This window comes from Pollicipes pollicipes, unplaced genomic scaffold, assembly GCF_011947565.3.
Source record: "Pollicipes pollicipes isolate AB1234 unplaced genomic scaffold, Ppol_2.1 Scaffold_4740;HRSCAF=5597_pilon_pilon_pilon, whole genome shotgun sequence".
NCBI classification, from domain to species: domain Eukaryota; kingdom Metazoa; phylum Arthropoda; class Thecostraca; order Pollicipedomorpha; family Pollicipedidae; genus Pollicipes; species Pollicipes pollicipes.
In genome coordinates this window covers 4,532,134-4,547,988 of record NW_023596545.1, presented here as the reverse complement: position 1 = coordinate 4,547,988, position 15,855 = coordinate 4,532,134, and the positions used below count along the sequence as shown (strand labels likewise).

Sequence of the window (15,855 nt, the reverse complement as noted above, 5' to 3'; positions counted from 1 at the left end):
CCAACGGTCGTGTTGACCACTTCCCACGAAAAGTATGATCATACTGGGCACTCATACAGGGCACTCAGTGCCATGCACGCCGTCAACGGACGGTAAGCACTGAAAGGTTCATGGTTAAAATACTCAACGGTGGTCTGCACCCCTGACCTGATTGCATTGTGCGACGGAAAGATTGAACTCCATATGCTCATTGAGCTAAGAACCATCTGCCTGAAGATAATTGTGGACTTACAAAACTTGTATCTTTGCCCCCGCACTACACGGTACTGCTGTACGATGGTTCCGATGCGTACAACCCCCCCCCCCCCCCCCCAGCAAAATTTTTTTCTCCATCACTGCACTATCTCAACTCCGAAGACCCCTGAGTGTCAGCGCTGATGTCGCCAATGTCGGCTGGGCCCGCTCTCCAGCGTTCAGAAAAACCACCTCCATGACCGAGGTCAGCGGCTCGGCCAGTCCCGGCACCGTCATGTTCACCGCCCCGTGCGAGTCCAGCTGCTCGAACGCGAACGGACGGAATCCGAGCTCCTGCAGCCGCAGTAGCTGCCCATAACGCCGTCGGAAGAGAGCAAACGCGCGCGCCTCGTCAGAGAGCGCCTCGGAGAAGCTCAGGCGCAGCGCCAGCTGCTGCACGCGCCGCAGCGCCTCTGGCCGGCACAGCACCAGCTCCTCAGCGCCGGGCGCCGTGACCGAGAGGAAGGCGATCGGCTCGTGCAAGTGGCCGAGCGAGGTGCGCAGCTCGTCCAGCGTGACGTGCTCCGTCAACGCCGCCTGGTGGATGGTGCCCGGTCCGTCCGCCGCCTCGGCCTCGGTCGCAGCTGCGTCGAAGCTGTGCACGCTGCAGCCATAGCGCTCGAGAGCCGCCTCCAGGGAGCTGTCGCCGCCAGCGCGCAGCGAGTACACCAGGCAGTCGAGCCCGGTCAGCGCGAACTCTGGGTCCAGGCAGGCCATCTCGCCGCCCTCCAAGTTGAGCACCATGCCGTGCAGCTTTAGTGACTGGAAAACGGATCAACGCACGACCGTCAAATGTAGAATGCATGTCGCTGGAAATACCACATGCCGTTCACAGCACCTATACGTACACGTGTAAGAGGGCGAAGGATTCAAAAACTTATCCGTCCTGTTATAGCTTAAGTCATTGCTCAGACATATTTCAGGCACCAGCTGGTCTTCATTCGAACGAGAGCTATATCGACATCCCCACCACTGAACCTCCCCAACACCAGCCCTCGTCGGACGGCGACATTTTTGTTCTTGAGTGGGCACAAAATGTTCTCGACACCACCGCGCCCTTAAACCCCCAACTACCACCGCCAGACGGCCAGCTCGGCCCTACCACCCTTAGTGAGCCCTGCTACCCCTGGGTCCAACTCCAGCGGGTCAGTCCTCACCGGCGTGCCGCCGAACCTGAGCAGCCTGCGGCAGGCGGCGCCGCTCGGCCGGCTGAGGTAGCGGAACAGTCGAGCTGCCATCTGGCGGTCGTCCTCAGGCATCTCGGGCAAGGTGGTGACTGCGCGCGGCCTGGTCGGATGCCGCCTGCTCCAGCGACTGCACGCGAGATGGGGCGTCAGAAGCCTGTCTTATCTGATCTTTGTGTGTGTGTGCGAAGAGGAGGGATGTAAGCCAGGGGTCTACACCCATGTAGTTATTCCAGAAAACAGCAGCCGATGGGACCGGTCAACCCCATCTTTGCACCTTGAGCCTGCATGTGTCAAATGACCACGACGATACACAAGTCACGCGTAAGCCTAAGAAATCGTACAAATCTTCCATCAGCTTCAGAGCTCTTTAGCACCAAGGGTGAATCCAAGAGGACAGAGGGACCATGGTCCATTCCCAAGGTCCTGAAACCGTGATTTGCCCCCCCCCCCCCAAAAGCAATCAAACGTGTCTTGTTGAGTATGATTAATTGCGCATTTTTTCTGTTTTGATACTATTGAGGCAGTTAAATGTGGTATATTTTCGCTTTATTTGTGGTACATTCGCAAAGAAAAAGTCATGTAATCCACCCAGCCTACCGGTCCATCCCCGCACACAGCCATTCCGTACGCAGCAAGCGACCAAGCCCAAGCCACCATCCCGGGGTAGTGTCTTACGGATATATATATATATATATATATATATATATATATATATATATATATATATATATTGGTATGAGGGCTACTATGCATTCCAAAGGACATTCTACAAGTTTGCTACGGTTTGCCCCCGACCCCCCCCAAAAAAAACCTTTGGCTCCCCAGAAAACAAAGTCTAGACCGCCTCTTTCCAGCAAACTTAGTAAATGGTCGCTTGGCTTTGCTCTAGCTTGTAGCCAGCAACACAGGGTGTAGTGTGTTCTTACAGTTTATAATCTTGCTTCAACGAAGGTCAATATTTAAATCAGCTCGTCGGATATGCGTTTTCTGCTGGTCGGGTTCAAATGCGACGCGGAATCATTGCTTGGATATATATATATATATATATATATATATATATATATATATATATATATACCAGTTACACGGACTTGTGCAAAACAAGCAGGCGCCATCAGCTATTTTGGCTCGTCACCTGAGCTGACCTGAGATGACCTCTGATGATGACACGGACTCGTGTAGCGTGATTGACTTTGGCTGGTAAGCAAGCAAATCAGTCAGTGAAGACATGAAAACAATCCAAATGGAAAATAAGCGGAAACTGGTGTCAATTACATCAGGCAAAAGTCGTGGTGAAGACTTCCAACGATAATCATCAGTATTTTAATATAGGAACAATGTGTGTGTGTCCGCCATTTCTTTGGGATCACCTAGATGCCAAGCGGTCAGGAATTTTTCAATGAAACTTTAACACGACCGAGGCCCGCTGGCGGGGCTTGACAGTCGCGTAAAAATTCTACATTTCGAAAAATGAGCGCGTGCTGAGCGATAGAAAAGAGCAAAAATGCTGTAAGCTTAACACGGGTGGCGCCAATTTCGTAACAGTCCGACACGCTTTGTTTCCCAGAGCATCTCTATAACCAAGGATCACAGCGACATGAAATTTGCCCAGTGCGACAGAGCATTGAATGGGCGTTTGCACTGTCATGATTTTTTTGCGCCACGTGACACGTGACACGTGCATACGTGGCAAAAATATGAAATCGACCGTTTTTGACGTTTTTTTACGTTTACCGTGATATCTCGGTACGCAAAGCAGGTAAAGCCCTAAATTTTGTTTCCCAACATTTACAGTTGAAGCGGCTTCACTTTTAGTTGTATCGCGAGTCTGTGCAATGTACCTTTGCGCTGTAAATTGCAATGCGATTTGCAACCGGCCGAGGTTTTAAAGCGGGCGCCGAATACAAGCCGCTACCGTCAGAACTATGCTTGACTTAGCATTGAAAACTACATCAGCGTGTTGGCCGATTCATCCTGTCTCTTATGCATCCTTTTGTTGATCACATTTTGAAAAAGTGTCGCTCGCAAATGAGCCTAGACTAAGGAGTTGCATGACAACTTTTTGGCCGCGACGACGGCAGGTGGTTTTCCCAGCTCCCGGCGCACGCCGTGGGCGTTAAAGGTCGAAATGGCCGTTCGCGCAGCAGGCTTTCAACTTTGTTCATGTGCCAGGCTTCCTATAAAATGAGAATTATCGCGTGCATTCAGGCTTTCCGGCTCAAGGCCCTAGAACAGAAGGTATAGCCGTCCGGCCAAATTCCGCTGCTTTGACTGATGACGTCACAAGTGCACTGGGGATGTGATGGTCAACGGTGGATTCATGCCTACCGTAGTTTGCTTGTTTTTTTTTTAACGGTTCTAAGACTAAAAGACCTTCAATATTTTTGTTTGGATTACAACAAGACTATTTCTTCTCCGAACGGGCCAAAATTTCCGCTTCAAGGGTTTGAATCATTAATTGGCTGGCGCCCCAGCCCAGCGCCTCGGGCTGGAACTGACCTCTTTGTGACATCAACAAGTTTATTCCATAGCCTAGCGTGATAATTTGGTTTATTCATGCGACCTGTCGTTCAACATATTTCCACATCCACTTTGCTCGCGTAATGCAGCTTAAACAACTAATTTGCTTAGTCAGTTGATATTCAAGACGTAGAATGGATGCCAAGATGAGGTTACACGAGGTCAACGGAACATGCAGTAAGTTTGTCATGTCATCAATGTTTCCGGATTGCTTATCCCACAGGAATCCAATATAATCACGTTTGATCTTGCATCAGGCCATCTAAGTGCCCGAAGAGATAAAAACCTGTCGTTTGTCACAACCTTCTCGGACTTTTCACAGGTATTCAATAGATATGGGCAGGTTAGGGGAATTGATTTCGAACTTGCTATGTAAGTATCTTACACTCTGCTGATGTCTTGTTTAAATTGCAGATTCCATCATTTTCAAGGGGGCAAGACTTTCAACTTGCCGGAAGTCGAGGAGAGCAAACTTTTGGTAACAACTAGACAGTGTCCAGTGCGTAAGTCACCTTTCTTAATGCATGATTGGAACGCTCTAACATGATTTCATCAATATCGAGAGCAGCCACACAATGTCATTATTCTTAACATCAACATCAGTTGGGCATTAGTAAAAGACCTAGTCAGAGTATCCCTTTTGTAACCAGCATGCACAGTTCTCACTATTGGTGGCTTGTGACTCAGGTGCTTATCCAACATCTCTGCACTGCAACGCAGTCTTCTGACAGTTTTTCTCACTGTAGGACTGCAGACGCCCCTCTTTCCATGCCTCCCTCTCAGACACAGGAGTAGGACCGTTCAAAAAGTGGGGGCTAAGCTCGAGGCGTACTTCAGGATTTTTTTCTTCTGGAAAGCAAGCCTGATGACCGAGGGGGGTAGGTAGAGATGTAGGGGTGAGGGGGTGATGATGTAGAGATGTGTCATCGCTCTTTACTCAAATGTATTGCCTGCTATTCTTGACATGCACCTAAAGCTGTTTCCCACTGGTACACACTCTTGCCTATTCGACCCATATATGTTATTCGGCAACTAAGGCTATCCAGTCTCCCAATTCGTCCATTTCGGCGTTATCTTCCCTGGGGAGGCGACATTCCACGAGCGGGTAGACATTTTGGGTCCCTGAAAAGGCGTCGCCCTCCACAGGGCGTCGGTCCAACAGCTAATACTGAGCTATGGTCAACGGCTGGACGAAAATGATGACGCTTCTAAAAGAAGTATCTTGGAACACTTCATGACAGGAAATCTTACACTTAGAAAGCAGTCTGGGCGCATTTTTCACGTGTGCGATTTTTAGACTGATGATAGGAACGGATTAGCCCCCTTAAAACATCGCGAAGCGGGCTGGAATCTGATGGTTGAACTGGAAGAGTGAAGGTAGAATCTGTATTTTTCGTGTTTCTTTTAGTATTTATCTGTCGATAAGTGAGATAAACACGGCACCCGTCGTCTGGTGGCACTCGCAGTGGCCGAAGCCGTTCGGTTTTACGAAAGCTGCAACCTAGGCCATCGCCGTCCTTGCTCTCGAGGTTGCGGGCGGGCGCGCTCAAACCTTTTGACGTGGTTCGTTTCGCTAATCCATTCTGAAAAATGGACGTTCTTAGGCAAACATGGGATGGCCTTGTCTGTTTTCTAAACTCATTTCGACCCACACTATTCAGCAATAATGAAAATCCTGCTCTACTCAACAATAATGAGGCCCCTTATTTCTTTGCGGGCAAGGGACTCCTTGAGTAGAACACCAGGGGCACATTACCGTTTCCGGTCAAGGGCTGAAAGGCCATTCCGTTCCATCGCGAAGTGTTTTCTAGCTGTCATTCTGGCGACACGGGGCGGGATCTCCTGGTCGATCCGGAGGCCATTAGAAGGATATGTCGTATCACGTTGTTCCCCTCTCTGACACGGGAGGCCTCTGACCGACGCAGTTAGCCCCGGATCAGCACAGGAGCCTTCGTTAACGCAACAACATCCGTGATCGCCGCAGATGGTCCAATAATTGTCATATAGACTCCAGTTTCATGCTTTTTCTGTATTCCTCAGAGATATTGAGGACTGCCTGAACGTAGATTGCAGTTGAAATGGGGACTCAAATTTGTATTAACATGGCTAATCCATGTTCGTCTTAAAATGTTCAAGATTCCGCCAGAATTAATTTCAGATAAAAAAACACGTAATATGGTTATGAACATGCGTCCTCACAAGTCATGGCAACAGCAGCCTCGGCACCCGGCGTTGCAGTCTCCATAGGCCGCGCGGCGTTGGCCTTGCGGCTGTGATACTTAGTGATGGTCAATGAGCAAATGAAAAAGAGATATTGCGTCTTGAGGAAGATGGCTGGTGAACTAGGCAAATCCACATGTGTGTTTAATGTGGCGCAAAAGTAAGCTAAAGTAAGCTAGTAAGTAAGTAAGTAAAGTAAGTAAGTAACTAAGAAGTAAGTAAAGTAAGCTAAACACAACCTTAGTCTGAAAAGTGGGGGGCCAGTCAACACGGCTGACCCCCCCCCCACGTTGAAAAGTGGGAAGGCCATGGCCCCCTGCCCCTTCCCCTGTTCCTACACCCATGCTCCTAGGCACCTGCCTCTGACAGTTTCATCGCAGTCCCTGGCAGATCTAAGCAAAAAAAAAAGTTGTGGGCTATAGCTCTCATTAGCTTTCAAGGGAAGAACTAGCCTTTATGATATCTTTGATGTAATTGGGCTCATACAGCAGGTTGTTACGCTTGGACTTCATGGCATGTAATGGAACAGCTGCAAAAATTTCATATCTGATCAGTTTCATGGAAATTATTTCTCTTTCATCACATAATGCTGCTTAGGTGCGCATACATACATGAAGAAGATGTGATGATAACATATTGATGGGATCGAGTCCGCAACAGCCATGATATGTAATTAGATGTGGTTGCAACCCAACCTTATCCATAAGTATTACCAGCATTGTAAGATTCGCTAGCTGTCATTAATGTCGTGCTAATATTTCATGCCTCCAAATGCTTTCAAACAGGAAAAATAATGCTTCCCAAAAATAGAGGCTACTTATCTGAGCAGTGTCAGGATGCATTAAAGTAATGCATAAGCTTTACAAGATAATAACAATAATATGGTGCATTTTGTACCACCAGGTTCATACATATCTTTGCAAAAACAGGCATAAAAACACAACACACACACAAGTGTAGTGCAAGACAGCAGGCAAGGCACTCAAAAGTCGCTGAACCTAGCGGCCCAATGCCACCTTATACTAGAATCATGAAAAGAGAAAATCCTGCGCATTTAACATTACCAACAGGTTCACATTGCTACCGTACACACGAACAGCATTGTGCGCAACACACTTCTTGAGCTTTCGCGCACAATACACACAAAAGTGAAATTCAAAACACATAATTAAGTCAAACAAGCACAGCCCAATGCCCCACAAAATATTAATCAGGTGAGCTGAGCAAAAGCAAACGGCAGACAGCGACGCGAGTCAAGGTTGGTGAGATTATGTTGTCTCTTCCGCGCCACGCAGTTGGCACTTATCCAACATGAACCTATGACGATACACAGGAATGGCAAGGGACTGGTCCGGCTGTGAGCCGGCGGACGGGTCCTCCGTGGGAGCAATCTCGACTGTCCCACGATGGTCGGCGGCGCGCTGTATGGGACAATCGCCATGTCCGCCACGCGCGTACAGGCGTGGATTTGGTTTCGCAACATGCACAAATGACGCGGTAACACTTTCAGTCGCATCGCGAGGTTGTGCAACGCACCGTCGCGCTGCAACTTGCAGGATATATTGTAAGATGATGTTTTAAAAATCGGCGCCGAATATACAAACCACTCCCGTCAACACTATTCATGATCTGGTGTTGAGAACTACGACAGCGTGCTGGCCGATTCATTTTCTCTCTATCCCATCCAATTGTTGATCACATTTTGACATATGTCGCTCACAAATGAGCCTAGGTTAATGCTGCGACGGAATGACTTCGTCCAGCTTCTTGACCGACGCTGAAGGTTGCTTGAAGGTTAAACGGCCGTCTAATTACATGACCGACTGCCATAGTTCGTTGCCTCCGACCGATTATGCCATCTCGCACCAATATCTCGACAACGGTGGGTCGAAGCGACAAGGGAATGGTGGTGTGCCATGCGAAATGGTACGGTCACACGTATACGTGACACTGGCTCACAGATGGATTTTGCTCTCTTCCACTGGTTTGCACGTTTTGTGCCACACTCGGCATCCATGACACGAACACTCGGGAATGACGCGCTTTGATGGTGAATGGAAGGACTGAGATGATAACGTGTGGTGACACGTGCCACATGTGTTGGACCCCACGTGTTAAACTATGGATTTACACGTTTTTGCTCTTTGAGGGGCCTACACATTTGTGTGATATCTCAGAAACCAGGGAAGTACATATGTACGTCGTCGCACAGTACGTGTTTAAGTGCGTACAGTACGTGCAGTACTTAAGTACGCCGAGACTGGCATGCTCCGATAGGCGATTTAACGGATAATCACTCAAACGTGTACGATGTGATATTGCACGTGTTATGTGACAAATGCAAATAATCTGTGAAGATACATTGCGCCGATTTCGTCCATTTTTGCGTTTTACGCGAGATTTCCGCTCTTATGGCTCGTAGTAACACGAGTTTGGCATGCTGCGATGGGCCGTTGAACGGGAAATCCCACGGTGCCACAAGTGCGGGTTGGCGCGTTACACATGTCGGGCACACGCGAGCCAGGAAGACGGCTTTTGCTCTTTTCCGCGGGTTTACACGCTTCGTGCCACATCTCGGCACCCAGGGCATGGAGCCACTGGAGAGCGGCATGCATTGATGAGAAATCGAACAGACGATAACGTTGCATGCACTGTGATGTCGCATGCGCTACGTGTAACGTGTGCACGAGCCAGCAAGATAGACTTGGCCGTTACCGGCCGTTTTTCACATTTTGCGCCACATCTCGGCAACCAGGGCTTCTAAAACCGTGATGATGGATGGCTTTTACTTGGGATGATGAATTTTGCTCTTTTCCACAGTTCTACACGTTTTGTGCCACCTCTCTGCACCCAGGGCACGGACGCATTCAGAAGTAGCATGCATTGATGGGGAATCGAACGAGCAATCACGTGGTGTGGATTAAAGCGTCACGTGTGTGCGAACCAGGACAATTGATTTGGCCGCTACCGACCATTTTTCACTGTTCGATACAATGCAATGCTGTTCAGCACAACGGCAGTACGTGCTGCCATCATTCAAAAGGCTGACAGTTGGTAGAAGGGGCAAAATCACCGGCCATGTCCCGCAATCACTCTCCGGTCCCATAGAAAAGGTTTGCCCGTGTTGCAGAGAGCGCAGGCGAAATGCGTTCTCCCCTGCCGGCAGCCGCCAGGGGCCGCCGCCGCCGCGCGCGTCATGTGGCCAAGTCTTTTTCACGTTTTGACCCATATATCGGTAACCACGGCGCCTAGAACCGTGATTTAAACTGCTAAAGATAGATAATTAAATTTTCTACGTTCTAGTACTCAGCGTAGCAAAGCAAACATGCAAGCACTTGTGTCATAACTAAAATTATTTCCCGCTAAAACGTGTCACCTTTATCCCCTATCAGGTCATACAGATTTTGTGGGCGTACCTAGCGCATTTTTCTGTCTTGTCAGAAAAGTTACCCAGTGTTTTTTGGTTAAAAATTATTTATATTTCTTTGAGATTTGTTGTACCGTACATGGGCAAAATGAAAAACTGGATTTGACGGGGTCAGAAATATTATAAAAACAGTAAAGCCGACAGAACGACAATATTGTGCTAGCGTAACCGAAACGACTACCAGTCACAGCCTTCTGTAAAGCATGATTAGTCCAAGGGATACTAGTTTCCCTCCCCCATGAGGCCAAGGGAAAAAATTCATACAATTTGATGAATCGCCTACGTTTGACTCTGTGAGATCCACCGAACATTCGGAAAACAGTTATTTTTTAACATAAACGTGGCCAAACACGCTCCGTTAGTTATATGCTCATGGACTCAAAAGGACTGTGGCCAAAGCATAAACAGACAGGATACGATAATGAATATTGGATCGGTGTACATGTGGTGCCATGCACAGACCGCGAACACTGCATGTCGTCATCGGCATTGTAGTACTGGGATCCTGATGCTTCGGGATTATCATTGCTGCCGCTAAAATTTTAAAATTCTAACATTTTTCAAAACATGCGACATGTCATGCGTGCATGACGTATAATGGAACTACAGGAAGCAGGGCAGACCGTCAAATGTTAGCAGCAGACTCGACTCGGCCCAGCCAGCCAGCAGACACGGCGAGCCGCGTCACCCGGCTGCCTCCGTACCTCCACAGTTCGCCGTCGAAGCTACCGAGCTGCGACATCAACACCAGCACCACGGTGATGGCCGACAGGCTGAGCAGCATCGCCGCCAGGTACAGCAGGCAGTGTTTTTGCGTGCTCCTCTTCGACACCTTGCCCGTGGCGGCCGGCTCCGCCATGGTGGACGCGCTGGTGACGGTGGCCGCCGCTCCTGGCGCCGGCCGGGCTGTGCGCGAGGAGCGCCGGTACTGGCGCCAGGCGGGGCCCGGCCGGCGCACCGGCTGGCCGAGGTCACCGACCCGGCCGAGCGCTACGTGAAGGTCGGACACGCCGATGACCGGAAGAGAACAGGGAAGAGCGCAGGAGGGCGAGAGTGGTGGCAGAGCAGAAGGAAAGTGACAAAAATCATTTTAATATGTGGTAAAGTGTACCGTCGTTGTTGATTAGAGTTTTAGGGCGCGCCGACTACTGTCGTCATTTTGCGCCCTGGTAAAGTGTACCGTTATTTCAGTAACACATAGTCAAAATTTTCGAGAGGACATCTGAAATAGGAAAAATGTGCTGCAAAAAAACCGAAGGATGTCGTTTGGCATGATGGTACGTGACAATCACACCTTGCAATGTCCTGGAAACGATTAAAACGCTACGTGAGGTAACATTCTCTCCACCCCTTTCTGAACCAATCGAGTGCATTGCCAGAACGAGCTAGCGCTCAGCTGTATGCAAAGCTAATGCTGGCGGATGGGATATGTTCTATAGGTATAAACATATTGAGTTTGCCCAGGCCGTGCGATCCTTTATACAAATGAAAGAAATAGCAAGAAGTGTAAGTTATAAACAAAATCGCCGAATATATCAAATGTTGAAAACAAACTTAAATTTAACGTCATGCTGTAGTGTGGAATAAACAAAAGTGCCTTTGTGTAATTCGCTCGAGAACAGAATCACGAAATCCATCAGCAAATGAACAGGGCATACAAGAAATCAAAATCGACAGTCGACATGTATTTTCGCATCAGCAGATTATGGCCATAGTGGAAATAAAATGTGATCAGGCCCATCTGATCCAACTTACATATTATAAGAGACTGTCTGGCTGACTGGAACCAGCGCAGCAGCCCGGCCCACCATAGGAGCCAAAGAATTCAGTCTTACCAATCATGGCGCGACGCCCGGTCTCACTAGAGTCATGGTGCGACGCCCGGTCTCACTAGTCATGGCGCGACGCCCAGTCTCACTAGAGTCATGGCGCAAAGTCCGGTCTCACTAGAGTCATGGCGCGACGCCCAGCCTCACTAGAGTCATAGCGCGACGCCCAGCCTCACTAGAGTCATGGTGCGACGCCCAGCCTCATTAGAGTCATAGCGCGACGCCCGGTCTCACTAGAGTCATGGCGCGACGCCCAGCCTCACTGGAGTCATGGCGCGACGCCCAGCCTCACTAGAGTCATAGCGCGACGCCCGGTCTCACTAGAGTCATGGCGCGACGCACGGTCTCACTAGAGTCATAGCGCGACGCCCAGCCTCACTAGAGTCATGGCGCGACGCCCAGCCTCACTAGAGTCATGGCGCGATGCCCGGTCTCGCTAGAGTCATGGCGCGACGCCCAGCCTCACTAGTCATGGCGCGACGCCCGGTCTCGCTAGAGTCATAGCGCGACGCCCAGCCTCACTAGAGTCATAGCGCGACGCACGCTCTCACTAGAGTCGTATGGTGGCGGTGGACCCCATCAAAGGTAGTGGAGCACTGTGCTGTGCTTTTTGACCGCTTAGTGGTCTCCTGTCATGGTGTTAACATGTCCTGTGAATGGTATTGTGGTGTGTGCACTCGTGTAAATCGTAACGCTGGTGAATTTCGTCCTTCGGGATTTACGTCAGAGGTACAGGGAGTTTTCTGTGCTGCGCTGTAGCATCCAGCTACTATAGTTTTTACTGGCTCCAGCGAGGGGGCTGGTCTCTCTAGAACCAGCGTAGTGACTGGCCTTACTACGCGGATTCGTAGGTATTAGCATCCTACAGTGCCAACGCAGCCCTCTACCTCACCAGAGCCGGCGTAGCCGCAGACTCCACCTACAACTTCGTGATGGTGGGCATCACGAAGTTGTACACACCCACGTGGGCGGTGGACGGCCATTGTCAGTGCAGTGGCTCTTGCCCCCTCCCCCAAAACCACGCTCAGCCGCGAACCTTACCACATCCATTGCAGCGGCCAGTCTGCAGAAAGGCCCTCGTGTGGTCCCTTAATGATGTCAATAGCAAAGGGTTTTTGACAAGCTGTTTTCCTGTGTGGGGGCTCACGGATTGTTTTCGGCGTGACTCCTGGAAACGCTCGTTAAGAGAACCTGGACTCCTTGAGCAGTGTCATGTTTTCTATGACTCCATTATGACCACTGGACGGTATCATAGGAGTCCCAACTGAGAGCTTCTCGGGAGTCATGAGAGGATTCGATGCGTGCTTTTTGAAGAGTCAAAAACAAAACAAGAAACTGTGGGCTCAAAGAAACTGCGGGCTCAGAGGGATTGCACGACGTGCTCTGAACGTTTGACACGAACTCAGGGGTGTAAGCCGTACTCCCGGTTTTAAAACATACTCCTTTAATATGACCTCGATGATTGTGACGCGTTATTGAAGGTAGATGCTGTAAAAAATGGGGAGAAATTGTTCTCATGTAACAAAAATAGTCCTGGATGCCGAGTTGATGGTTGCGGGTTCACGCCGCAAAAAAATGCGGGAGAAATTGTTATCGGTGTGATGCCCTGAACCTCACAGAGCTGTGAGCAATGTCAAATGAGGGAATATGAAATTAATGTGCAATAAAACGATCATATGATGATGCACATAATCAGGAGAACATCGGGTAAGAGGGAGCGGCTGCTACGGACGCAATGCTACATGATTGTCGTGTCCGCCGCTTAGCAACGTGCTGGTGCCGTAAATTCATAACGCTACCATAACGTCCAGCATACTTTGATACGATAGTGGTGCTACATGCGTAGTGACACCTCAGCATGGCGACACCTACGATTTGAGCTTTAGCAGTTGATTGCGTGCAAAACTCATACGTAACGCCGGAAATACGCCGCGGGGTATGCGAGGGTATTGTGCTTACCGTGCGACCTTCTGCAGAGTTCGAATCTGGATAACTTGCACAACATAACGAGAATAAGGGTCTGGACCCTGCCCTCACCCTTACCCCCGTAAGAGTAAGGACCCTGGTCTTACAGTAGCCCTGTTTACGCGCCTGGTAAAGGCCACTGGTCAAACACCTAAAACATGATAATGTCGCCGGCCAGGCTCCGACATGTTTCAAACTCGTCACGCTAATCGGTGAAGAAAATAACTACTAGTTTATTATTTCCACGCTAGGTGGCATGCAGCCTTTGCATATGTCAGCGGCGGCACATGGCTCACGTGCTATTTCTTCGTTAGCGAATGCAGCGACATTGGGCATCACGGAAGACATGAGGTGAGAGTTATAAACGGATCCTGGGGGGGGGGGGGGGGGGGGGGCGCGGGGCCATGGCGCCCCAAAAACTCTGAGAGTATGTTTTGGCCCACGAAAACATTCCCGGAACTTCATAAAAGTTTCGTCTACCTATCGTCTGTTTTAACTTTGATGGTGCGGTATCAAACATTTCTTTCCGTTTCGGAAAACAACTTCATGAACAAATGTTGGCAGCGATTTGAAAATCAAAACAAAACGCATGTTGACGCGGCTTAGTCACACTCGGCGTGAACATCGTGTTTGATAAGTGCACTGGACCTCGGATCCCACACCAGTCAGCTGGCGACGAACGGTTGCCTCCCCCCCCCCAAAAAAAACAACTCCAGGCTAGATCCGCCCCTGGTGAGAGTGTCAGAAAAACGCAGAGTTTCATGTTGCTCACCATAGCAATCATACCACGGCATCAGGGACCTAGGAAAAGACAACTTAAGTATGATAAAAATATTTTACTTATGCTCGGTTGAGACTCATGATTGTTTCTGTTGGGGGGGGGGGGGCATCCTGTTAGGACCGTAGGCTTACAGTAGCCCTGTTTACGCGCTTGATAAAGGCCACTGGTCGTGCATCTAAAACATGATAACTGAATAAGCAAACTTAAAATCCTGGAATCGTTACCTGTACATGATCGCTGATTCACACCCTGGTACTAAACAGACAGCATTCTCCCTTCTCTCCTCATTCACGCTTCATCCTGCATTTTCGCGATTCTCTGCTTATTTAGTGTAATCTGCATGCACCAGCCATGAGTAAGCTGACACATGAGCAAGTGACCCCTGGCGGGGGCCCGTCCAATCGCATGTACATGCGCTGAGGAGGGGTATCTTGGCGTATCAGGTCTCGGTGGAGAACTGCCAGGTGTTTGTAGCCTTGCCCTACCAGGCATCATTATGCACTCTCCTGCACCCCGTAGCACTGAAATGGCCACCAAATGACCGAAACAAGTCAAATTAAAAACGAAACCAAAAGCAGGCAAACGAACTAAACCCATGCCCTATCCCTTTGAAGTAACATTGCAAACAGCTAATGTGGGTAATGATCCTGGCGCTGACAAAGTTATAGCGTGCGGTTAGAACGACACGAACCCGGCCACCCGCGGCGGGTGAATCCGAATACATGCGACCCAATCATCAGGAATTTCATAACCGACGACTTTGATGCATTTGCTTTCCTTTAAGGTCTGTCATTTGTAAGCCCAGGGGCCAAACATGCAATGACCTTTTAATCCCTCCAACTAGCCAAAGACATTGGAAAGAAAGAAATGAAATTCCACTCACTGTCATGGAGTTATGAACTGGCTTTCATGGAAGATGGTGACCTGGTCTGATCGCCCCTTTCTTCGTTCCTATGAGTATGTCTGGTCAACTTACCTCGTTTAAAAGTAGCGATAAAGGCATGCTCATAGGGATTAGTCGGTTCCTATTGTTCGGTCGCTTAGAGTTGCCCGTCTTCCCATTCACCCAGGCGTGACGGGATTGGTTCAAAGTGTTCGAGCTGCTTTAACCCTGGCTTCTTGCCCTTGACTAGAATGACCTGTGGCTGATGGCCGCGGCCCCAGCTTAAGGGTGATGACGTCAGTGGACAGGACGGACCGTGCCAGGCATTGCGACACATTAAACTTTCGCCACCAGGTTCAGCCATTGACCTCGAATTTTGCGATCGGATGGTAGAGTAAAGTCTCACGCAACAAGCGCTCTTTAGCGTGGGCTTCAGCCCAATAAATCAGCCGTTCTAAAAGTAAGGACATATTTTCTTAATCGCGTAACTGTTCAACGTTTGATTGAACGGAGATTGAAACCTACTTCCGTTCTGGTTATTTGGTTTTGAGCAAATCGTACGGCTTGTTGACTCTTTACCGTGATCAGCCGGTAAAATACGCACATTGCTCTGTATGGACGTTATCCAAAACCCTGTTTCATATGATCGAGCGGCTTCGATTTTGTTCTGCCTTCGCATCAGGCTGCCTTTGGCGGCGCAGTCTGCTCGGGCCCGGTGCTTGGACGCTGGCGCCACCTATACTTCATGCGACCTGCCAGCCTGACCTGCAGCAAGGGCTTACGGCGTAATACTGCGTTTATGGGGAGTC

The 15,855-nt window shown here is 49.4% G+C and overlaps 1 protein-coding gene across 1 annotated transcript; it reads right to left on the bottom strand.

The window, feature by feature from the left end:
- Positions 1–308: 308 nt before the first annotated feature.
- Positions 309–10,453, bottom strand: LOC119098811 (uncharacterized). Its single transcript, XM_037221858.1, has 3 exons — positions 10,293–10,453; positions 1,392–1,548; positions 309–996 (listed from the first exon to the last, which is right to left on the bottom strand). The coding sequence occupies exons 1-3, from the start codon at positions 10,445–10,447 to the stop codon at positions 346–348; spliced, it is 963 nt and encodes a 320-aa protein (XP_037077753.1). The 5' UTR covers positions 10,448–10,453; the 3' UTR covers positions 309–345.
- Between the last annotated feature and the right edge of the window lie 5,402 nt (positions 10,454–15,855).

Coding starts and splice junctions, on each gene's coding strand:
- LOC119098811 (XM_037221858.1), bottom strand. CDS start 10,447: ATGGCGGAGCCGGCCGCCACGGGCAAGGTGTCGAAGAGGAGCACGCAA. Junction 1,549..10,292: donor TTCGACGGCGAACTGTGGAG/GTACGGAGGCAG, acceptor TCTCGCGTGCAG/TCGCTGGAGCAGGCGGCATC. Junction 997..1,391: donor TCAGGTTCGGCGGCACGCCG/GTGAGGACTGAC, acceptor TCCGTTTTCCAG/TCACTAAAGCTGCACGGCAT.